The 26,914-nt window shown below is 42.0% G+C and overlaps 1 protein-coding gene across 1 annotated transcript in view; it reads right to left on the reverse strand.

The window, feature by feature from the left end:
• PAX5 (paired box 5) overlaps window positions 1-26,914 on the reverse strand; it is a 790,496-nt gene that overhangs the window by 713,047 nt on the left and 50,535 nt on the right. The window contains 1 exon segment of the mRNA XM_030194363.1: window positions 21,405-21,570. Coding sequence (XP_030050223.1) covers window positions 21,405-21,570 — 166 coding nt within the window.

Raw genomic sequence — 26,914 nt, forward strand, 5'->3', positions numbered from 1 at the left:
ACAATCAGAACTTCTTATTGCATCCGATCAAAGCATTTAGACCTTTATATCTTCAGATCATATCATACATATTTCCCCAGACCTCAGTGATGTTAATCGCTATCATTTTCATGTGCATGATAGCGAATAACATCACTGAGGTTCTGGGGAAATTTGTATGATATGATCTGAAGATATAAAGGTCTAAATGTTTTGATCGGATGCTATAAGAAGTTCTGATTGTGTGTTAACTGAATCGTGACTGGATATCAAGAATTTGTATTTGGACTGTTGTGAGGATCCAGCTTCAAAAATTATTAATTTGCCTCAATACTCAGTCTTGGCACTTACCTAGGAGCCATCCGCCAGTGATCTCCCCTCACTCAAACCTGCGGAAGATGCCTGAGTGCTGTAGGATGTAGGCATCGTGGGTGGAACCCAGGTACCTGGCACACACATCTAATATCTCCCCCTGGGCATCACACACAACTTGCATGTTCATAGAATGAAATGCATTCCTGATTCTGTAGGTGGCTTCGTGTGCCTGGGGGGGTCTGAGTACGACGTGTGTGCAGTCAATCACACCTATGACCGAGGGGAATCTAGCTACAGCATAGAAGGCAGCCATGTTGTTGTGCAGGGCCTGGGGGGCGGGGGAAGGTGATGTATTCAGGGGTGTGGGTAAGGAAGGCATCAAGGAAGTGGGTGAGGCAGTTGGAAATGGAAGCCTGGGTGAGCCCCTTGTTGACAGCAAGCACAGACTGGAAACTCCCAGTGGCCAGAACAGAGAGAGCGACAGTGACTTTTAGGTGCACAGGGTTGGGGTTATTCCTATGGGTCCTGGGCTGCAGGAAGGGTTGGAGCTGGTCACAAAGGTGCTGAATGGCTGCCTTATCAAACTGGTATCTAGTGAGACACTGGAGGTCAGTGAGGTCAAGTAATAGATACGCATCAATACACTCTCTTCTGAATTCTCTTCACCACACCTAAAACTCTACCCACAGATAAAATTGTTAGACCTTTATGTTCCCTTGCTATTGTTTTATCGCCCTATCAATTCCCCACTGTTATATTCCATTGTTCTATTCCCAAATGATATCCTGACTCTACTTTGTCTTCCCATAACTCTTCACAATGTAACCCATAATCGTACTGCAACAAATTGTATTTCCATCATTCACAATGTATTGTAAGCCACACTGAGCCCGCAAATAGGTGGGAAAATGTGGGATACAAATGCAAATAAATAAATAAATAAACACCCTGGGGCGTGAGTACCTCCTACGGGGGGGCATCTCTTCCACCACCATGTGCATCGCCAGTGCATTTAGTGCGTCCATTGCCTATAAGCTCACTCCCACCACCACAACCACACTGCACTTGCAAGCACTCTCTGGCCACACCCTCTAGCCACTCACTCGCCAAACACACGCTGCAGCAGTACACAGGACAAACAGAGACTCCAAACAGGTAAGGAAATGACGTATGCACGTGGGAACAGTGAATGGAGAGGGATGGGGGAGGGGAAGGAGTTTGGGGTCTAGAAGGGGTAGGGAAGGATGAAAGGGTCAAACACAAAAGAGGCATGTGAGGGTGAAAACATTCGGACAAGGGCACACAGGCAAAGGTAACAGGTACTCAACAAACTCTCAGCTTTCTCTCCAAACAACAATTCAGTTCTCCCAACAATGATCTCGCCACTCTCCAACTCTGCACAATCGCTAATGGGTCTAAAGACAATTTCACCCTTACTCTGGTCACTTTTATTTCAGGTCCAATTAGTAACGCCCATGCCAAACCATTTCGCTATCCGTTATACATTAAAAACGCCTATCTTGTAACGCCACCCCTAACGCCCCCGACACGCCCCTTATGATGTCGGCCGTCGATGGGCGTTCACGCACTGAGAGCGTCTTTAAAGTTGTCTTTCGATTATTAGGTTTGGGCGCACTTTGGTCACGGAGACACACATATGCCTTTTGGGTCGCTTTTTGCACGCCTATGACTTTCGAAAATAAGCTGGATAGTAACATAGTATTTGACAGCAGATAAATGCCTGTATGGTCCATCCAGTCTGCCCACAAGATAAACTCATAGCATAAGGTATCATTGTGATACTATATATGTATACTTATTGGGATTTATTAACCACCTTTATGAAGAGATTCACCCAAGATGGTGTACATAAAACTTACAATTTTGTTAACAGCATAACAATGTAAAATAACCAAGAATAAACATAATATAATAAATGAGGCAAACTTGAATTTAGTAAATTGAAACCTAATAATAGAATTACCGTGAAACAGGATAAAAAATATACACATTTAACAACACTGGAATTCAAATACCAGAGATATAATACAATGTTAGCATACTTTATCTTGATTTGTGCTTGCCATTTTCAGAGCACAGACCATAGAAGTCTGCCCGGAACTGGCCTTGTTTTCCAACTTCTGAAGCTGTCATTGAAGCCCCATTCTAGCTCATGCAAATCTGTCTAGTCACAATCAGGGCACAGACCATAGAGGTCTACCTGGTACTGGCCTTGTTCTCCAGCTACTGAAGCTGAATCTATCCAGCCACGACCATACTACCTCTATGTTTCTGATATTGTTTGTGCCAAACTAGCATAGGCTTAAGCATACTTTTAACCTACATACCTATAAACTTTTTTATAAAGGGTTCTAAAGTTTGAAAGCTAAAGTTTAAAGTTAAAAAATGCAGGATCATGTTTCTAGGCCACAAAAATACACTGTCATGTGTTGTGCCAAACTTAAGTAACAGAGTTGATGCATGTGCTTGTAGAATAAGAGGCTTGCTCTAGATCTCCCTTTTCCCTTTTTTCACAAAACGTCAACAATCTTTGCCTGCTCTGTACTGCATAATGATTCATGTTATCATTAAACCACACCTAAAGTTAAGCATAGTTATAAAAGAGTGCTTTGGTACCGGGGGTATTGCATAAATTTAGACGCATCCATTTGCACCAACAAAAATTTGGTTCAAATGCCCCCACATAAATTTACACGCAAAACCCCCTTATTCTAAAATTGTGCACTTAACCCAAAACCAGGCTCACAATTCACCTGAAATCACCCTTGACCCTGTTTTAATCTGGTCTTTTTACCACCACCCCAAAACAATTATGTGCCAGCCACAATATTTTAAAGTGATAAAAGACTAGAAGGCTACGTATGAGAAAAGTAATCTTTTTTATTTACTTACCAAAGTACAGATATATAAAGGTACAGATATAATCAATAGTTTCTCATGGGAGAACAGCCGCCGCTACACATAGGTGTTTTCTGCCACTGTCTCTCCAAAGTAATGTTCTGATTCAACTGCTTATATATTCTTTATGTTCACATAGGTTTAACAAATCATCTTTCTCAAAGATCATTCTGTTTTCTTTCAATACCATCTGCTTTTTCTCTGTCGTTAAACCACATTTTTCTGTCTGTTATAATTGCCCCTTTCCCAAGCTTGCTTGCATGCAAGAATGTCTTATCAGATCATGTATCTCTGGCTCACACAGCTTCTGCCTTTTTGCCTTGTTTCAAAATGCACTTTCGCTCTGTTTCAAGGTGCACACCCATGCTCATTATCTACAACCCTCCCACTTCTGTGCCCCCTTTTTCAGGGTGCGCATAAAATTTAGGCTTAAGTTTATGCACATACATCTGAATTCCAATTAATATCAATAAGTGCGGGGAAACCAAGATGGCATCAGAGTAAGACGCTGGGACTAGGTGCTCCCGCGCTGGAGTTTCATTATTTGCCCCTTACCTCTTTCTGTGACATTTCATGATGCCTACGCACAGGGGAGAAGCTGTGAGGAGTTCCTCCCTCTCCACCAGCTCCTAGTTGGCTGCGACAAACCGCCATTACATCTTGCACAGTTGCACGCTAATCTGGAGCTACCGCCAACAGTAGTTCCAGCCCCAGTGTACACCATTTCCCATGCTGGGGAAAATAGGGCTGTAATTTTTAGCACAGTGCTAACCCGCTGGTAATCAGGCAGCACCACGCACTACCCGGCTACCACTGGGTTAGTGCAGAACCCCTTACCACCACCTCAATGGGTGGTGGTAGATGCTTCCCCTCGCACGGCCACACGGTAAGAGTAATCTTACCGCATGGTCATGGCTATTTTCAACCTTTTTTACCTGCTGTGATAAAAAGGGCCTCAGCACGTGGCAAAAATGACTCCCACCGCTACTACAGGGCCCTTTTTACCACAGCTTGGTAAAAGGACCCCTCTGTTAGCAATTATGAATGCAAGTGAGAGAGAAAGCGCTGTAAAATAGATATGTAGGACTGAACTAAAACTTACTACACAATATTCAGCAGCACTTAGCTAGGAAGCAAGTGCTGCTACCTGAATAAGTGCAACTGGCTTGGAGCTCATGCTCAGATTTTCAGTGGCTGCAGCAGTCCAGGGATGGAGCTGGAAGTTACCTGGAGACTGGTGATATTCAGCACTGGTAGTTTAAACAACAAAACACTATTATCCAGGTAACTCCCAGCTCTGCCCATTAATTGCCAGATATTCTGCACTGGTTTATATTGAGATATTTGCACTTAACTTCCAAGTACAACTTAACCACAGTGGCTGGCATTTAAAACAAACACTGGCCACCGCAGATGAATATTGGGCTGTACATTTATAAAACTGATGTGGTTTCAATGTTGTAGATATTAACAGGGAAAGCTCATTTTATACATTTTTTCCATATGTCTTACTTGTGGAAAACCAATAAATTAAATCCCACAGTCTCTGGTAACAATCAATCAAATTCATATACTAGAACCAGGACGATCAGCTGTAACATAGGCATCAATCGCACAATCCAACTGACTTCTGAAATTCAATATTAACTATATGTTCTTTAATATTTTAAAGATTTTAAAGAGTGCCCTCAGACAAATATCCACTTTTTCAGGCAAAAAGTGGATATTTGTCTGAGGACAATCTTTAAAATCTTTAAAATATTAAAGAACATATAGTTAATATTGAATTTCAGAAGTCAGTTGGATTGTGCGATTGATGCCTATGTTACAGCTGATCGTCCTGGTTCAAGTATATGAATTACATGTGGAAAAGACATTTTTAAAATTGCATGTCCATATATATGCATGTAAGTACACACAGCACAAAGATGGTTCATACATACAGTCATTCCTGGATGCATAATTTGGGCAGAGCATAAGCAGAGTTGTGATGTACACAGTTATACATGCTATGGAGCAGGTTTTAATTTGTGTATGATGATTTGCATGCTATTGCTATTTTATAAAGCAACATAGGTGCTTATGTTGCCTTTATTTTAAAAAAAAAACAACATAAAATAGACACTTTTGGGGACTTTCCACATAGGCACAAAGGTGGTAATTTTATAACTTTTTCCCACACATATGTGACCACAGACATGTGTAAATGGCATGTAAACTGTGAAGAAATCATAGCAACTTCTCATGTTGCTCAGCCCTAAACTTACACAGTCACCAAGAACGGACACCCTCACCTCCCCCATCTCTCCCTTGCTCTTCCATTAATGAAATGGGGGACTTTGGCTCTCGTAACCCCCATCACATACTACCAACTATACTGATATCTATCTCCTTTTTTTTTTCTTTCCCTCTCTCTCCCCCACCCCCACCCCTTCATGAAGCTTCCCACTAAAGCAGCAGGAGGAGGTCAAGGCTACAGCATTCAATTGTTCCTTTGTTATGTTAGTATTTTATACAGACAAATAGACAAAATAGAGCCCACCCCTAATGCCCTGTTATAAAATTACCTGCTTAAAGCAGTGTTGCTCATTTTAAGGCTAGTGGCAGATCCCATTGACCCTGGGTGGCTCCCTAACTCTTTCCCCAGTACATAGTCTCTCCCACCTTTTTCTCAGACTTGCCACAGGCATATTCCTATAATAGTTGTTCTGTTTAAAACCTGTACCACACAACTCTTGGTGAGTTTGAGCTAGGCACTGCTCAAAATACCATTCAATTCTCACAAGAGTGAGACAGCACCATGTAGTTCAAACTTATTGCAAACTATTTGATGCTGAAAGAAAACAGAATAGCTATACAAAAAGTGGCACTACATACAGGTCCCCAGAGGTGTACAAGGGGAGATTAAAAACTGGAGAGGGAGAGACATTTTGAAGGGGATGATGAATGCTGACAGGGTGCCTGCCGCTTTGTCTCGTGATGGTTGTGGCTCTTACACTGAAGGGTTTTTTGATCGACTGGCACCCTGCTCTTAAGGGGTAATTCTAGAAGGAGCTGCCAACTTTAGGAGGCAAGAAGGCACAAAAAAATGGTATTCTAGTCATTTACACGTGTGAGTACTACCTCTTATAGAATACTGACTAGCGGAAAAGTACACGCTATGCCTTGATGACACGTACTTTTCTGGTGGGAGTGCTTAAAGGCGGGGATTGGGCGGAGCTCACAGAAAATGATCATTTATTCGCATTCTTGCATACATCTAGGTATGGGCATTTGTACTATAGGGCTGGTGTAAATGGTCGCAACTATATGTATACATTTCCTCTCCCACTTGCACCTTTATTATACAAATAAAAATAGATGTCCACTTCTCTTTACAGAATAGACTTACCAGTGCTTAGAGTATGCACCCTGTTACAGAATTACCCTAATTTTATGCAGATATATGTATTATGTTATATGGTATCTATATGTGCTAAATGAACAAATGCTTTGGGAATACAAGAACAAGTACATCTGTCTGCTATTCTATTGTTAACTTGTTTTATTTTACAATTGTGAGCTCCCAGTTTATTAGACTGGTTATATTTTGAATTGTAACCCACCCTGAACCTACTTTAAGGTGTTGAGGGTAATATAACATTAACATTTGATTTCACTCATTCACATAGCATGATAGCCTCTGAAAGATAGCCAGAATAATATGAGAATAGATAGCCAATTACAGATGTGTGACCTGAGGTACATGAAATTTCTTGCTCGGAGACTGTTGTGGTGTAAGCGGCAGAACCAACATTATAAAATAAGGTGTTTTTAGATTTCTGTAAAGCAGTCCCAGGCTCTTGCAATTAGACAATTCTTCTCCCTGTTTTCTCAATATTAATTTTTATTTTGTACCTGACAGTTTCTTTCTGTACTGTTAAGCTTCCACCTCAGTAAGAACCAGCCTCTTCTTTCCAACTAATAGAGGTTTTCAACCATATTCTAAACTTCCATTTCTACTTTGCCCAAGCATTATTGTGACAGTCCCTAGCCGGTGACCATAGACTGTGGCTTCTTCTAGAATTGATGGTGACAGTTACGGAGGTATTTTTCACAGGGAACCATGACTGGGATATATTTATACCGAGCTAAAATCTATGCAGAAAGGACAGGGTGGAAAAGAGGAGGAGTGACCTTATATGTTAAAAATAATAGTAAAGTGACAGAATTCCAGGACTAAGGAAGAGGCACCCCCCAAACAAAAAAAGTGTTCTTCTGACCCTGGTCTGGGCCGTACTGGACCTAGTACTTACAAATGAGGAGAATGTTTCTGATATTAAAGTGGGTGATCAACTGGCATCCAGTGATCACTGTGTGGTGTTGTTCAATACTAAAACACATATGGAGAGAGTTTATTCAAAAGTGAAGGTTCTAGACTTCAAAGAAACTAACTTTGACGAGATGGCAGATCTCCTTGAGGAGATGATAGCAGGAAAGGAACATCTGAGAGAAACAGAAAAGCAACAAACCTTTTTTTGTTAGAAGGCCACTAATTCTCACAAGTAATAGCTGAAAAAGGATGGAAAAAAAGGTTAGCTTTCATAAACTGCAAGAGATCATAGATAGAGGAAGACAGGCAACAAGATCTGGAAAAGATAAGAGAAGCTGGTAAAATAGGAAAGCAAAGACACAAATTTAAGAAAAAATAGCCAATCCAGCAAAATAGGGGGACAAGGCATTTTTATTTAGATATGTTAGTGATAGGAGGAAGTGCAAAATTGGCATTGTGAGGCTCATTGGTGAAGGAGAGGAATATGTAGATGCTAATAACAATAAAGCGGAATTGCTTACGACATTTCTGCTCTGTGTTCACAGATGCAAGGTTTGGAGTAAGACCACAGAAGACAAACACAAATAGGGAATGAAACTGTGGCAGACCTTGAATGATTTTCATAAAGCTATGATCATGAGGAGCTAGACAAAGCAATGTAATACATCCAAGGGTACTGAAGGAATTTAGAGAAGTGCTGGCGGCTCCACAGTCTGACCTTTTCGATGCTTCTGTAGTGTTGGGAGAGGTTCCAGAGGACTGGAGAAGGACAGATATGGTCCCTCGCCACAAAAACAGAAGTACGGGGGAGGTTGGAAAATAGAGGTAGATTAGACTGACCTCTGATAAAAAAATTAATGGAAACTTCTAAAACAGAGGATAGTGAGATTTTTAAAATGGAATGGATTGCAGGACCAAAGGCAGCATGGTTTTATCAGAGCTAGGTCTCGTCAGGTGAATCTGACAAGATTTCTTTTATGGGTGACCAGACAATTTGATTGAGGGACAGCGCTAGATGTGGTATACTTAGATTATAGCCAAGCCTTTGACACAGTTTCACATAGGCAACTTATACATAAAGAGTGCCCTCAGAATGGACATCAAAGTGATTGCTAGGTTAGAAATTGGCTGATTGGAATACAAGAAAGAGCAGTGGTACATGGAGTGCCACAAGGCTCGGTTTTTGTTCCAGTTCTGTTTAACATTTTTGTAAGCGATTTTGCAAGAGGGCTGTCTGGTAAGGTTTGCCTCTTTGCAAATTATACCAAAATCTGGACTACAGTAGATTTCCTGGTGGTCAGGATAACATGAGGAGGGATCTAGTGAAGCTTGAAAAATGGTCTAGAATTTGGCAGCTAGGATATAATGCTAAAAAATGCAGGGTCATGCATTTGGGCTGCAAAAGCCTAAGGGGGCAGTACAATATAGGTTGTGAAGTACATTTCTGCATAAACGGAGAGTGGGACTTGGTTGGGGGTGATCAAATATGATGATCATAAGATGACCAAACATGTAAAAAAGGCCATGGCAAAAGCCAGAAGGTGCATATGGCAAGGGATGGCCAGCAGGAAAAAGGAAGTGATAGTGCCTCTGTATATGTCTCTGCTGAAGCCTCATTTCGAGTACTGTGTACAATTCTGGAGACTGTATATTCAAAATGATATAATTAGAATGGAACATTCTGGAAGTTGGCTACTAAAATGCTCGGTGGTCTTTGGCATAAAGTGTATGGTGACAGACTTAAAGATGTCAATATGTATACTTTGGAAGAAAGGGGAGAGAGGGGAGATATGAAACAGACATTTAAATACCTACATGGCATAAATGCACAAGAAGCGAGTACTGTATGTTTCAACTGAATGGAAGCTCTGGAATGAGGGGGCATAGGATGAAGGTGAAAGGGGATAAAATCAGGAGTAATCTAATGAAATGCTTCTTTACCAAGAGGGTGGTGGATGTGTGGAACAGCCTCTTGGTGGAGATGGTAGAGATGAAGATTATATCTGAATTCAAGAAAGCATGGGACAAGTACATAGGTTCTCTAAGGAAGAAAAAGGGATGGTATAGATTGGCAGACTGGATAGGTCAGGGATAAGCAACTCCAGCCCTTGAGTTCCATATCAAGATCAGATTTTCAGGAAACTTACAAATTGATATGCATGAGATAAATTTGCATGTACTACCTCCATTCTATACAAATTTATCTCATGCATATTCAATATGGATATCCTGAAAACCTGACCTGCCTATGCCACTTGAGGACCAAAGTTGCCTATCCCTGCCATTTTGAAAAAGAAAAAAGATACCAGCAGTCATCAGTTGAGAATTTCTCACTCCGTAGGAAGGAACCCCGTTTTAAATCTGGATGTGAGCTGGGAGTTACTGCAACTCGATTCAGCAGATAAGTGCATGTTATTGTTATGGTGCTATTGAGAGACTGCTTTCATTCACATTTTGAGTGAACATGAATTAATTTAGAGGAGGTTTGATTGGTCTTAAACGTTGTTAACATTTATTTATCACTTTATATAATTTGTGTGGTCACTGTGCACACTGTTGGGAGATTCGATGATGGTGTGAATGTTCACACAAGCTTTCCTACCTCTCATTGGGCAATGTTTTGAACATCATTGTGAGAAATAATCTTGTCCGACCCCTATACTTTAGGGTAGTGAATGGGATACTGAGGACTCCCAACAACACAATAATTAAGTATAATATTTATTTTCTTTAACTTTTTTATTATTTGGACTGGCTGAACCTCGTTTAATTTCTTTTGGTTTCCCTGTCTTTAGTGTGTTTCCTTGGGGAGTTTCGCTTATTGGGTTTTGGGATTTTTTAATTTTCTATCCCTGACATAGGCCATGTGTTCTTTATCTGCCTTCATTTTCTCTATTTCTCTGTTTTTATTAACATCTGTAACAAACTGATCAGCTGTCATTTCAAGCAGTTCTACTATCTGTCTAGGCTCTTGATCCTGAAGATGGCCTCTGCACATATATCCACATAAATGCTAGAACTCTAAACATTTACGTGTGCAACACATGCATAAGTGTGAGCTCCTAGGTTATAGAATTGCTCTTTTAGGGGTCCTTCTACTAAGGTGCGCTGAAAAGTGGCTTGTGCTGGTGTAGATGCATGTATTGGGCGCGCGCAGGTCCATTTTTCAGCACGCCTGCAAAAAAGGCCCTTTTTTGCCAAAATGGGCGTGCAGCAAAATAAAAATCAGGGCGCGTCCATTTTGGGCCTAAGACCTTACCGCCACCCATTGACTCAACGGTAAGGTTTCACGCGTTAACCGGGCGGTAATCATCAGCGTGCGTACACTGCTGATTACCACCTGGTTACCGCCACACAGTAGAAAATAAAAAGTATTTTCTGCTGCGCTTATCAGACGCGCATAAAAAATGGAATTACCACCCGGGGCACGTGGTAGCTGGGCGGCAGTTCCAAATTCACATGTGTTGGATGCGTGTAAACGCCTATGCGCATAAGTAAAAGGGCCCCTTTGGAAAAAGGTGATACAGTTCTCTCCCGCAACTAGAAGTCCAAGCTTTTTAGTCTGTACAAGCAATTTAAATATATAGGGTGAGGCAAAAAAAGTAACCCCCAAGAGTTTTTTGCCATTTTCTCAGCAACCGCTTTGAATTTCAACGAGAAATTTTATGTACTTATTTAGTCATCATACTTATGTATTAAACAACATTTAATTATCATAAGCTATGTTGATGTTACTGACATTTTAGCATTACTGACTAGCAATTTTTGCGCATTAAAAATGCTTGACCTAAAATAACTTCATTCAAATCGTACAATTAACAATGTGTCAGAATTTCGCAGTCACTGTGAATGCTCAAAGTGTCCACCCTCAGCTTTAACACAGGCCTTTTGTTGCTTTGGGAAGTTTTTAACAGCCTTGTCGATCAGTCCCTGTATCAGGCTGTCCCAGATCATCTGCAGCACTTCTTTGAATTCGTTGATTGTTTAAGTACATAAGTAAGTATGGCCATACTGGGACAGACCGAAGGTCCATCAAGCCCAGTATCCAGGTCACAAGTACCTGGCAAGATCCCAAAACACTACAATACATTTTATGCTGCTTATAGAAATAACCAGTGGATTTTCCCCAAGTCCATTTTAGTAATGGTCTATGGACTTTTCCTTTAGAAACCCCACTAAGCTAACTGCTTTTACTACATTCTTTGGCAACTAATTCCAGAGTTTAATTACATGTTGAGTGAAGAAATATTTTCTCTATTCCAAATGTACTGGAGTGAAGGAGTAGCTTAGTGGTTAGTGCAGTGGACTTTGATCCTGGGGAAGTGAGTTCAATTCCCACTGCAGCTCCTTGTGACTCTGGGCAAGTCACTTAACCTTCCATTGCCCCAGGTACAAATAAGTACCTGTATATACTATGTAAACTGATTTGAATGTAGCTGCAAAACCAACAGAAAGGCAGTATATCAAGTCCCGTTCCCCTTATTTTCTAGCTTCATTTCATGCCTCCTAGTATTTTTGAAAAGAGTAAACAAGTGATTCACATCTACCCATTCCACTCCACTCACTATTTTATAGACCTCTATCATATCTCCCCTCAGCCATCTTTCCTCCAAGCTGAAGAGCCCTAGCCACTTTAACCTTTCCTTATAGGGAAGTTGTCCCATCCCCTTTATCATTTTCGTCGCCCTTCTCTGTACCTTTTCTAATTCCACTACATCTTTTTTGAGATGCAGTAACCAGAATTTGTGGCTTTGGGTGCAGCTTGTGATAGACCTCCAACGTTGCTCCCCAGACAAAAGTCTCCCTCGCTGTGGTATCATTAACAGTAAGCTGGAGCCCCCCTTTTTTTCAAATGATGGTAGCTTTACACTGCAAGCATTATTTTTAACGCACAAAAATAGTTGAGTGATCACGCTAAAAAGTCTGTAACTTCGCTGTGTTTAAAGATAATCTCATTCCACTTGGCACATACACATAGATTGCAGCAACAAATAAACCTGTAAAATTTCACATTGAAATTCCAAGCAGGTTTTATTTTTATTTATTACATTTGTACCCCACATATTCCCACCGATTTGTAGGCTCAATGTGGCTGAGAAATGTGTGCTGAGAAAACAGCAAAAAACTCTTTGGGTTTTTTTGTTTGTTTTGCCTCATCCTATGGAACCAGCAGAACATAAATTTCAAATACGTAACTGAGTCAGCTTTGGCAAGGAAACACTGTAAAATAATTTAGGGGGTCTTTTACTAAGCCACAGTAGCATTTTTAGCTTGTGGTATTAATAAACTAGCAGTAAATGCCAAGACGCCTATTATATTCCTATGTTTACCGCCACCTGATTTCTACCGTGGCTTAGTAAAAGACCTCCTTACTGGCATCAACTAAGGGGTAGATTTGCTAAGAGGTACTACTGAGCACCCACTAACACATATTCCATATAGTGCACCTAGAGATTGGTGCCAAACAACACACGTAACATAAGCTTATGAGCACTGATTGCAGTGGAGGAGTGGCCTAGTGGTTAGAGCACCCCTCTTGTAATCCAGACGTAGCTGGTTCAAATCCTGCTGCTGCTCTTTGTGATCTTGGGCAAGTCACTTAACCCTCCATTACCTCAGGTACAAAATTAGATTGTGAGCTCTCCTAAGACAAAGAAATATCCAGTGTACCTGAATGTAACTCACCTTGAGCTACTACTAAAAAAGGTGTGAGCAAAATCTAAAATAAATAAATCAATATCCTGCTTATAATCGAACGAGAAAAACGCCCAAGTTCCGACCTAAATCGGGAGATGGACGTTTATCTCACAAAAACGAATAAAGCGGTATAATCGAAAGCCGATTTTTGGACGTTTTCAACTGCACTCCGTCGCGGATGCGGACAAAGTTGATGGGGGCGTGTCAGAGGTGTGGCGAAGGCGGAACTGGGGCGTGGTTATCTGCCGAACAAAGATGGGCGCATTTCACCGATAATGGGAGAAAAGTATGCGTTTTTAGCTAGAATTTAGGACACTTTTCCTGGACCCTGTTTTTTCACGAATAAGGCCCCAAAAAGTGCCCTAAATGACCAGATGACCACTGGAGGGAATCGGGGATGACCTCCCCTGACTCCCCCAGTGGTCACTAACCCCCTCCCACCACAAAAAATGAAGTTTCACAACTTTTTATTTTCACCCTCAAATGTCATACCCAGCTCCCTGACAGCAGTATGCAGGTCACTGGAGGAGTTGTTAGGGGGTGCAGTGGACTTCAGGCAGGTGGACCCAGGCCCATCCCCCCTACCTGTTACAATTGTGCTGCTTAATGCTTATTAGTCGTCCAACCCCCCCAAACCCACTGTACCCACATGTAGGTGCCCCCCTTCACCCCTTAGGGCTATAGTAATGGTGTAGACTTGTGGGCAGTGGGTTTTGAGGGGGATTTGGGGGGCTCAACACACAAGGGAAGGGTGCTATGCACCTGGGAGCTCTTTTACCTTTTTTTTTTGTTTTTGTAAAAGTGCCCCCTAGGGTGCCCGGTTGATGTCCTGGCATGTGAGGGGGACCAGTGCACTATGAATCCTGGCCCCTCCCACGAACAAATGCCTTGGATTTATTCGTTTTTGAGCTGGGCGCTTTCATTTTCCATTATCGCTGAAAAACAAAAACGCCCAGCTCACACGTTGAATAAAACATGGGCGTCTATTTTTTCCCAAAATACGGTTCGGTCCACCCCTTCACAGACCCGTTCTTGGAGATAAACGCCCATGGAGATAGGCGTTTTCGTTCAATTATGCCCCTCTATGAGTACTAACTGGCACTAATTAGAATTTATGCACACAACTCACTAAGCGTATTCTGTAACATGCGCAAACAAAAAGGGGCATGGTTACAGGCAGGGAAATGGGTGTTCTAAAATGTACGCATGTAGTTATAGAACATGGCCCAGTGCGCCTAAATCTATGTGCCAGGATTTACACCATGTTTTCATTGGTGAAAATGGATGAGCATAGTTTTAGGCGCTGAAATATCAACTAAGAGTATTCTATATACTGCACCTAAATCTAGATGCCACTTATAGAATACACTTAGTCAGCACTGATTTCTGTGCTGATTTTTTAAGCGCCATATTATTATTATTATTTATTATATTTGTATCCCACATTTTCCCACCTCTTTGCAGGCTCAATATGGCTTACAATACATCGTGAGTAATGGAAGTATATTAGGAAAATAGATACCGTATTTTTCGGACTATAAGACGCACCGGACCATAAGACGCACCTAGGTTTTAGAGGAGGGAAATAGGAAAAAAAAAATTTTCCTCTTTCCCTCCTCTAAAACCTAGGTGCTCCGGTGCGTCTTGTCCGGGTTTTGGACCTCCGTCCCGTACTTACAGGATTCCGTGTTCCCTGGTGGTCTAGTGACGTCGGGGCAGGAAAGAGCCCCCTCTTTCCTGCCCATCGCGCTGCTCTCCGTGCTTCTCAATGCTTTCCGACGGTCTCGGCGAGATTCAAAATGGCCGCCGAGATTCTCGGCGGCCATTTTGAATCTCGCCAAGACCGTCGGAAAGCATTGAGAAGCACGGAGAGCAGCGCGATGGGCAGGAAAGAGGGGGCTCTTTCCTGCCCCGACGTCACTAGACCACCAGGGAACATGGAATCCTGTAAGTACGGAACGGAGGTCAAAAAACGCTACCTTCGGACTATAAGACGCACCCCCCATTTTCCTCCCAAATTTTGGGGGAAAAAAGTGCGTCTTATAGTCCGAAAAATACGGTAGTTAGTGTTACAGCAGGATTTTTGGTAACATGATAGTGATAAGACATGGTAGTAGTATAACAAACAGATATTGACAAACAGTTCAGAATTTATGTGGGGGAGTTTTGTATATTCACATTGGTTCATTTTTGTGATATGCCATGTTAAAGAGATGGGTCTTCAGTAGTTTGCGGAAGTCCGTTATTTCGTAGATCATTTTTAAGTTGCGCGGCAATGTGTTCCATACCTGTGCGCTCAAGTAGGTAAAGTTTGAATATCCCCCATTATGCCATGTTATGTATTGTAGGTTCCATTTTATGCAAAATAATCTATTTACCAATAATGCAGTTTAATGGTATTAGCATTAAATATGGTGTGAATATGATAGCACACATTGGTAAAGCTAGCCCAGAACTTGACTTTTCAACCCATACTGTATATTATACATGCATTTATACCAGATATTAAGGAAGTCACCACAACTCAACATGGCCCCAAAGGAAATTAACCTAACTGAGGGAATATTAAGTGCCCTTGAACAGAATAAAAAAAATTATCTCAGTGCTTTATAGTGCCTTGATCAAGGCACTATGTGGCATATTGGAATATATCACAGACCGGTAGAACATGGGTTTAGGTCTACAACTAACTGTGGATGTCTGGAAGCCTATTTGGATTCAGGCACATAAGGTTTCCATTTGCTATAAAAGGGCTAACAATTGTTCTACTGTATTTATAGGTATCAAATATCCTCCACAAAGACTGATCCAAGAGCAAAGCTCTGTGCTGGAGGGATGGTGTGGAAAATGGTTCCTATCTACATATGTGATTGGCTTTTATGTGTACTAAATGTTAGACCAGACAGTGGTGGGGAAAGTCAGGCTCTCTCCCAGATTATAAAAAGCAGAATCAGGCTCCTCTTTGACCTGGGTATTTGGTGTATTCAAAATCTGTCACCCTAGGTATTGCCTATACACCAAAATCCAGCCTGGAAAAAGCATAGGTAGGGTAATTAGGAAAATGGTAAAAGCAAATGTATTTTGGACACCTAAACTACGCTTGCTAAATATTTGCAATGACTGTACAATAACTGGCAAACAGAAATAATTGATGTTTCATCTGATGCACAAACAAAATATGTAACTGCACTAAATTAGAAGCTAAAATACAAGTTGGAAGCCGAAAATCCAGTGGCGTACTGAGGGGGGGGCGGTGGGGGCGGCCCGCCCCGGGTGCACACCACTGGGGGGGTGCCGCGCATCTGTCGGCAACTCTCGTTCTCTGCTCCCTCTGGCCCCGGAACGGGTTATTTCCTGTAACGGGGCAGAGGGAGCAAGGAACGAGCGTTGCTGACAGATGCGCGCCGCCACCCCCCCCCCCCCCAGCTGTATTAAGTGCCACTCTAAAAGTATTCTACCTCTTCAGACATAGGACAATATTTGAGAAACTGGACATCTTCTGGGAGCAACAGAGGAGTAAAAGCTATCGTGCACAATTCTTCCAACTGGATTCTCTTTTTGTCTTTTTTCCTTTCCTTCAATTTCTCCTCTACTAACCCACTTGCCAAGGAATTAACACACACTAGTAATTCCCCTTCCTACCTATCTCGACCATGAGGAAATTCCCCAGATCTCTAGCTGGATAGCAGAGTTCAGGATCCAGGAAACTTCCCTAAGGACTTATAATAATATGGAAATAATATAGATGCTCATTTTCATACACATGGACTTACAAAGTTCCATTGGGTTACTTATCTGTAATCATTTAGCATATGAAAAGTGCAATTGGAGCTGGATTTGTATCTTTTTTTAACAAATATTTATCCCCCTGTTTACTAAGCCTCACTAGCGGCTGCCGTGCACTAATGCTGACACAGCCCATCACTTTGAACGGGCTATGTTGGCATTGCTGTGCCACTTAGTAAACAGAAGGGTTTGTTTCCTTGTTTCAAAAGAATTATTGCAGCATTAACTGATTCATAATTGTCTTGCCTTCCTCGGCTTCATTGTGCAAGTTATATTTATACTGGTACATGTGGTTCAAGGAAATTACAGGCAAACTATCCTTCAACAAGATTAGTGCTTCTCAGTGTTAGATTTATCTTGGAGTGGGGGGGGGGGGGGGGACATGGGATTTAATATACCAACTTTCCGTGGTTACAATCAAAGCAGTTTACATATTATATACAAGTGCTTATTTTGTACCTGAGGCACTGGAGAGTTAACCCCAGGATTTTATATATGGCATCCAACTTGTACAAAGACACAGCAAAACGTGGGCTGCGGTAGTGTAGGCGCATGTATTGGACACGATCTGGACCATTTCTCCAGAGCATCTGGAAAAAAGGGGGGGTTTGGGCCGGGAAATGGGTGTGCAGCAAAATGAAAACCAGTGCGCATCTATTTATGGCCTGAGCCCTTAATGCCACCCATTGACTTAGAGGTAAGGGCTCATACGTTACCCGCATGGTAACCATCCAGCGTGCACCAACTGCTGATTACCACCACATGCCAAACTGAATTACCACCTGGCACACACGCTAGCCAGGCAGTAATACCAAATTGATGCACACAGTACACACATACGCCCTTATGTGCCGTTGTAAAAGGGTCCCTAAATTGGTTATTGAGGCAATTAGTGTTATTAATCAGGTGCTAATGGGCACTAATCAGCACCATTTTGGATTTTGGTGCACTTCTTGTTATGCGCGATACTGTAACACTGTGTGCATAAATCCCATAGCACGCAACCCAAAAGAGGGTGTGGGCATGGGAGGTGCATGGGTGGGTCCCCTAAATGTCTCTTTTGAAGAACTATGTAACAATGAATTCTATGCAGAGGGTGTGCATCATTGCTCAATATCATCGTTTTTGTTTAATCAGAACTGTTGTCATTTGATTTTTTTTTCCATATCTGTTGGTTTTCAATTATTTATTTCTGTGGAAAGACATTGCGACAACTATACAGGTCAATTTTGCTTATATCTGTTCTTATACCACTATGAATATTTAGGCATTTTTATTTCTGGTTTATGTAATTTTGAGTTTTGTTCCTCTCCTTTGATATCATTGGATTTTAACACTGAGGGGTTCTTTCACTAAGTCACGGTAAAAAGTGGCCTGTGGAAGTGTGGGCGCATGTTTTTAGCACATGCTGGAGCAGTGTTTAACCATGGCTGGGAAAAAGCCTCTTTTTAATGAGGCCAGTAAATGAACGTAGCTCTCGGCTATTTACTGCCTGAGCCCTTACCGCCACCCACTGACCTAGCGGTAAAAGTTCACACGCTACACAGGCGGTACTCATGCAGTGCACACCAATGTGGCCAGACTGCCGATTACCACTGGAACACCTCCGCAGTAGAAAATAAACAAATATTATTTTATACCATGGGAAACAGCATGAGCCAACTTCAAAACTACTGCAGGGTGCCCACACTACCCTTGTGTTAGCCCTACTGCTGCTTTCTAAAAGGACCACTGAGTTTTGTATTGTCATGTGACATCATACTATATTTGAGATATGTTTTCTATTTTATACTGTATATATTGTTCTTTGAGGTACATCTATTTCTGTCTTAATGTTATGTATGTATATTTTTTTACATCATGTACTCATAATTTTATTCATAATGTAAATTTTGTTTACGATATATTCATTTCTTTGTTTTGATGTATTTTGTATATGAAGATACCTAGGAGCCCTTTTACAAAGCAGCGGCAAGCCCAACGCGGGCTTACCGCTTGCTAAAATGGAAGTACCGCCTGCAACAGCCCAGCGGTAGGTCCCACTCTCAGTGTGCGCTATTTCCAGTGCTACAAAAATATTTTTAAAGCCTGCCGTGTGCTGCCCGGTTACTGACAGGGTAGTGCAGGAGCACTTACCCTCAATGGGTGGTGGTATGTGCTCCCAGCTGAAATGGGCACACGGCAACTGCATCACTTGTCGCACCTCTATTTCTTTTTTTAAAACCTGCCTTTTACCCACTGCAGTAAAAGGGGCCCTCAGCATGCGTTAAAAACACACACCAATGACAGCGCAGGCCCCCATTTGCTGCAGCATAGTAAAAAGACCCCTTAGATTCCTGAAGCAGGTATATTGTTGCCGAAACACGGGACTGTGTCAAGTCCACCATATCTGTGCTTTGACAATAGAAGAGTGGCCTAGTGGTTAGAGCTCTGGTCTTGCAATCCAGAGGTGGCTGGTTCAAATCCCACTGCTGCTCCTTGTGATCGGGCAAGTCACTTAACCCTCCATTGCCTCAGGTACAAACTTAGATTATGAGCCCTCCTGGGACAGAGAAATATCCTGAGTACCTGAATATAACTCACCTTGAGCTACTACTGAAAAAGGTGTGAGCAAAAATCTAAATAAATAAATATATCTATTCTACCTTTGGAGCCTCACATGTGTTTGTTTGACCTACATCCCTTCCCTATTTCTCTGGGCAGCACTTTCTCTGTAGGGTTCCCTCCTTCTCTGTCAAGTGGGTGGGTCTGGGCATTCCTAAAATTTGTGCTCAGTTATAGAATACTAGGGATGTGCACCTAAATTGGGTGCCGGAAATTACCCCAGGTTTTTCAGCAGACATAAGTCCTGGTGCTCAGATCAGCACTCAAGTGCTGCTCTATATGTTTCTGTTTATTCCACACTTGATTCTGGATTCTATAATGGGTGCCCATCTTTGAGGGCCCCTTTTAGAAAGCGACGTTAAGCCCAGTGTGTACCTGGAGGTAATTGGGCAGCGCTGCATGCTGCCTGGTTACCACAGGGTTACCGCAGTGTTAGCACAGGAACCCTTACCGCCACCTCAATGGGTGGTGGTAAGTGCCACACGGCCATTTCCTGAAAAACAGAAAGACCTGCCTTGTACCTGCTGTGGTAAAAGGGGGCCTTGGCGTGCGTCAAAAACACACACTGACGCCAGCACAAGCCCCCTTTTGCCACAGTTTCATAAAAGGGGCCCTGAGTGCCCAGCATAGAACAGCATTGAGTGCCAATTTTATTCTGCACTGACTTTTCAGCATCACTTACTGAATCTAGCCCTAAGGGGACCTTTTACCAAGCTGCGGTAAAAGGGGCCCTGTGCTAGTGTCAGCACATGTTTTTTCCATACACCGGGGCCCCTTTTACCGCAGTGGGTAAAAAAGCCAAAAAAAGAAATGGCCCTGTGGTAAGTATGCACTTGCTGTGCAGCCATTCAGGGGGAGCACTGAGGTGGTGGTAAGGGCTCCCGCGCTAACACTAGCACTGGAAATGGTATACACTGGGGGTGGAACTACCGTCTGCACCAGCTCTGGGCCAGCGGTAGTTCCAGGTTGCCGCATAGCAACCATTTAGTAAAAGGGCCCCTTAGGTGGAGATTCTATATATGGTGCCTAAAAAATTGTCACTGAAATCAGTGCCAACTAAGCATATTCTATAATCAGTGGCTAGATTTAGGCACTGATTATAGAATTCGCTTCGTTGATATTTCAGCGCCTAAATCTACACGCATCCATTTACACCAACAAAAACATGGCGTAAATCTCAGCATGTAGATTTAGGTGCACTGGGCCATATTCTATAACTAGGCATGTAAATTTCAGAACACCCGTGAAATGGCCATTTCCCCGCCCATAACCACACCCCTTTTTTGCTTTTGCCTGTGCTTTAGAAGTTCAGCACACATCATTACAGAATACGCTTAGTGAGTTGTGCACCTAAATTCTAATCAGTGCCAATTAGTGCTCATTATTGTTTCCTAAGTGCTGTTATCAGCGCTCATTAGCTTGTTAAGTTACGCAAATTGTTATAGAACCCGTGCCGATTTCGGAACAGATCTCTAGGTACGCTATATAGAATCCAGAGGTTAGTGACTTGCCTAGAGTCACAAGGAGCTGCAGTGGAAATCAAACCCAGTTCCCCAGGTTCTCAAACCACTGCACTAACCATTAGGACTCTGTTTGATTTATCTAATTAGAGTCATTTGAATTGTTTTAGCGGTTACTTTTAAAATTCAAAAGTAATCCTTTTATAGCTCTTATTGGAATTCTAGGAACTTTGTGGAAATGTGAGCCAGATTTCTTGTGGAAGATCTATAATCTTTTTCAAAGAGTAAGGGTTAAAGGATACAGACACAAGTGTTACGGGGCACTTTCTTACCTGCCCAGGATTTTGCTGACACAGCCATGGCTGACCCGCAATTGCCTGGAGATGTCACATGGCCTCACACCCTGATGGGCAAGTTCCACAATCCTTTGACGAACAACATCAGGCAGTGGGCGACCATTCACAAATACTCCTCCTAACTGATTCACTCCTCCATGTCCTGGGAAAAGGAAAATAAACAGAATCTTTGTACTAATTGGACATTTGAATATATTATTATTATTATTATTATTAGTGGTATTTATTTATTTATTTATTTATTTATTTATTTGATTAGATTTGTTAATCTCCTCTGCAGAAAGCTCAAGGTGATTTATAGTACACATTGAAATATACATATAAATCATATACCACCAACCTGCAATCCACCCTCTTCTTCTTCCTCCCTTCCCCCTACCACCCCCTACTATCCAAAACCCAATGCAACCTTGGTCCAATAAAACAAGCCCAACACCCTACATAAAACAGTAAAATCTCCAAAATATCCTCGTATTTAAACATTTCCAAAAGTGAACCACCCACTATCATTTCTTCACCCTTTCATGGAAGCAAAGATAATATGTTTCTTGATTAAAGCCATCTAGCAATTTATTCTCCCAAGTGGGCCAAAAAATTGAAAATACCCTTTTCATAACCTACTACATAGGCAATGCCTTGCTAGACAATATCTCCAGAAGATCTTTATATGAAAAACGCAAATTACAACCTGGATAATTCAGAATGAACTGATCACTTAAATATTGAGGGATAAAGGATGCTTAGCTTTGAATAAACAACATCGACTTCTTAAAAATTCCCTGATATGTGATCAGCAGCCAGTGAAGACTCTGCAATATTGGACATACATGATCTCTGGTCCCTAAACCTGCCAATAACCAATGCTGCTCTGTTCTGAAACAGCTGTACCCGTGCAAGAAATATCTTTGGCAAACCCACAGTCAACATACTCCTATACTCCTACATAAGTACCTACAATAATCCTCACTCAAACAAGATTTCAGCTGTCTAATCATATGTAGGTGGTAAAACACCACCTGAGCCACTTTAAAATATGGGTGCCAAATATTGAATCCCTTTCCAACCAAATCCATAAATTCTGTACAACCTTTTTTCATAGGGACTTGATCTCTTCCTGTGCTATGCTATTGCAGGAATAGAAACCTTCATCTTAAAAATTGTCAATTACTCCTAGAAAAAAGAACCATCCAAACAATTATGTAGTATATTATGATAAATTTATTTTTGTCGTGAGCCACCATTCACGTAATTATAGAGTCAGACCCCAACAGCTATAGAATGGAGGTAGAAAATATTTTAATTTAATTCATGGGAGTGTAAAGGATTTCACCTGAACCAAGATATGTTGTGCAGATAAGTGGAATTAATCACTTGCAGTGCTCAGGAGAAGCATTCATTAACATTTATGTCATAGTTTGTTTTTCATTATTGATTTTAAGAATGCCACAGTCGCACAAAATGTAATAAATTTTGACAAGATATACCCCTGTTCCCATTCAGACACATATGAACAAGAGATCTATATGAGCAAGAAAGGCCTTAGACCTGGAGAAATGAAGTACCCTTCTACTGATTTTAAAGAGTTACACGGGGACAGAAATTTCACCCATCCCAGCCCATCCCCAATGGAACCTAACCCATACCCACCTAAGATCCATTCCATCCCCCACATCCCCACCCATACCCACAGGAGTCAACGCTATTATTTACTTGCCTACGGCCCTCTTTTTCCTCCCAATCCCAACAGCCTCTTCTGTTTTTTTTGGATAGCATCCACTGTTCAACCAATGAGTGTTCCAAGCCTCAGTCTGGTGTTCTGGCTGCCTCTCTGGGCAACCCAAGCCTCATTCTGGTGCTCCAACTGCTCCTCTCCGTGCGTTCCAAGCCTAATTCTGGAGTCACCATAGATTTTGACTATACTCCCACGGGAATCCCAAGGCAACATCTTCCATCCCCGTTGGAATTCCGTGGGTTCCGCAGGATTCCCACGATCCCCATTCTTGTGCAGCTCTCTAAGGGGTCCTTTTATTATGTCCTGAGGCCCCCTTTTACCGCAGCAGGTAAAAAGGCTGTTTTTTTCAGAGGGGGGGCACTGACCACCACCCAGTAAGGTGGTGGTAAGGGCTCCTGCGCTAACCCAGCAGTAACTGAGCAGCATGCGGCACTGCCTGATTACCACTGGGTAAACACCAGCACTACAAGAATTTAAAAAATTTTGTAGCACTAGAATTGGCGCACGCTGTGGGTGGGAACTACCGCTGGGCTGCTACGGTAACTCTCCAGCACATCCAGTTTAGTGAGTGGTAAGCTCGAATTGGACTTACTGCTGCTTAGTAAAAAAAAAACCCTAACTGATTTAGGGCCTTGTTTACTAAGGTGCGCTAGTGTTTTAACGTGTGCAAAAAATTAGCATGCACTAACGCTAGAGATGCCCATAAATTCCTATGGGTGTCTCTAGCATTAATGCATGCTCATTTTTAATACATATTTAAAACACTAGCGTGCCTATAGCACAGCTTAGTAAACAGGGCTCTTAGGATCCTTTTACTAAGCTGCGTAAGGCACTAATGCATGCTTACCATAGCTTAAAATAGCGTACTGCAGATGTGCTCAGGCATCCTGCAGTAAGTTCCAAATTGGTGCACAATAACTGTGTGCTAAAAAATATGTTTTAATTTTTGTTGAAGGGAGCATATCTGGGAGAGAGAGGGCGTTCCTGTGCTACTCAGTGCAGCTAAATTACCGCACGCTTATTGATTAGTATAGGATTACCATATAAACCCTTAGGAGGAGATTCTATATATGGCGCCTAAAAAATCTGCACTGAAATCAGTGCCGACTAAGCGTATTCTATAGCCGGCACCTACATTTAGGTGCTGATTGTAGAATATGCTTTTTTGATATTTTAACACCAATATCTGCGAGCATCCATTTACGCCAATGAAAACCTGGTGTAAATCTCAGCACGTAGATTTTGGCACACAGGCTCATATTCTATAACTAGGCACCTAAGTACATAAGTACATAAGTAATACCACACTGGGAAAAGACCAAGGGTCCATCGAGCCCAGCATCCTATCCACGACAGCGGCCAATCCAGGCCAAGGGCACCTGGCAAGCTTCCTAAACGTACAAACATTCTATACATGTTATTCCTGGAATTGTGGATTTTTCCCAAGTCCATTTAATAGTGGTTTATGGACTTGTGCTTTAGGAAACCGTCTAACCCCTTTTTAAACTCTGCTAAGCTAACCGCCTTCACCACGTTCTCCAGCAACGAATTCCAGAGTTTAATTATGCGCTGGGTGAAAAAATATTTTCTCCGATTTGTTTTAAATTTACTACACTGTAGTTTCATCTCATGCTCCCTAGTCCTAGTATTTTTGGAAAGCGTGAACAGACGCTTCACATCCACTTGTTCCACTCCACTCATTATTTTATATACCTCTATCATGTCTCCCCTCAGCCATCTCTTCTCCAAGCTGAAAAGCCCTAGCCTCCTTAGTCTTTCTTCATAGGGAAGTCGTCCCTTCCCCGCTATCATTTTAGTTGCCCTTCGCTGCACCTTTTCCAATTCTACTATATCTTTCTTGAGATGCGGCGACCAGAATTGAACACAATACTCAACGTGCGGTCGCCCATGAACGCCCATGAAATGCCCATTTCCCTGCCTATAACCACACCCCTTTTTGCCTCTGTGCGTTAGAAGTTTGGCGCACATCATTACAGAATATGCTTAGCGAGCTGTGCGCCTAAATTCTAATCAGTGCCAATTAGTGCTCATTATTGCTTGTTAAGTGCTATCAGCGTTGGTTGGCTTTTGTTAAGTCAATTAAGTTACACATAGTGGTAGAGAATCTGTACAGATTTCGGTGCCTAAATCTAAGCACACTATATAGAATCCAGGGGTTACTGCCTTCAAAATAGGTGTCAGTAAGTGCTCACGTGATAATTCTTTTAATGGCCACATGCTAATGGCAACATTAGTGTATGGCCATTAATCGAAAAAGTAGAAAATCAGGCATTTTCTGGCTGCGGTAAAAATGGCCTTAGCACACAAAAAAAAAAACCCCGCATAAGAGTGTGCTACGGTCACTTTTTACCCCAGCTTAGTGAAAGGATCCCTTAAAGAGTAGAGATTAAGATATTCTATGGAGACATTCACTTCTAATAGCAGCACTCCGTGCAGCCACACTGGTGACACACCCTTAGTGAAACACTGATCTGTAACACCGAGAATTCATGTTTAAGTTTCAGCATGATTACCATAATCTTTCATACTTCTGAAACTGATTAATAGCATCTGTAATTCTGGAATGTGCATGCAGTCATGTGTATATGTGGATCAAAAAAATGCTTGTCAGATCCCCTAGAATCTCAAACATATACTGAGAATTTTTTGTGGATAGTACACTAAGCACAAAAGTTAAGGCTGCCCTATAAGCCTTTTTCCCTGTGAAAAGTAAGCCGAAAATGAAAATAAAATTATAATTGAGTAATATTAATTATTTAATATATCAGTGAAGTGCCGAATAAGCAGACAAATATTGTTATTACAAAGTAAGCTGGCAGGTAACATATCTCAGTGGCAAATACAAGGTAGAAAACATCCATTTTTTGTTCACACCAGTCACACAGTGATCTGCCCTCTCCTCCTACACAAGTCGCTTTCCTCTTCTGCCCTCCTTATTTCGTATTTTTTATAAACATTTAAAATGTATCCTTCTGCCAAATTTCATTGCAGCAAACGGAGGGACCCTTTTACTAAATGGTTGGCATGTGGCAACAGGCTTGTCATGTGCCAATCGGGAACTACTGCCGGACTATCTAAGAAGCCTGGTGGTAGTTCCCAACCCCAGTGCATGCCATTTCTGGCACTACAAAAATATTTTCTATTTTTGTAGCACCAGTGGCGCTGCCTAGTTACTGTCAGGTTAGTGCAGGAGCCCTTACCGCAACCTCAATGGGTGGCAGTAAGTGCTCCCTTCCCCCCCCCAAAACAAAAAACAAATGGCCGCACAGCAAGTGGTTCACTTACTGCATGGCCATTTGTGTTCCAGTAAAAAAAGGCAACTTTTCACCCAATGCGGCAAAAGGGGGCCTCAGCATGCATCAAAAACAGGCGCTGATGCTAGTGCAGGCCCCCTTTCACTGCAGCTTAGTAAAAGGACCCCTAAGTCTGTCCGCCAGCCTAATTTAGGCTCACATTCTGTAATCTCTAGTTCTTCTGAATCTACCAGACCCCCATGGAACTACACTGATTTTTATTCAGTTCCTGCCTTTCCAGTGATGGCATAAGGTAAGCTCTATTCAGCTACCAAAGCACAATGGAGGGTGAAGTGGCTCACCTGAGGTCGCAAGAAGCATCATTGGGATTTGAACCCTGCCTCTCAGTCTGCTGCTCTAATCCACAAAATTACTCCTTCACTCCACACTTGTAACCCTTGTTTGTGAAATCACAGTCTTTCGGATAGAGTGCTTTTCTG

The sequence above is a fragment of the Microcaecilia unicolor genome, chromosome 2 (assembly GCF_901765095.1).
Source record: "Microcaecilia unicolor chromosome 2, aMicUni1.1, whole genome shotgun sequence".
NCBI lineage: Eukaryota > Metazoa > Chordata > Amphibia > Gymnophiona > Siphonopidae > Microcaecilia > Microcaecilia unicolor.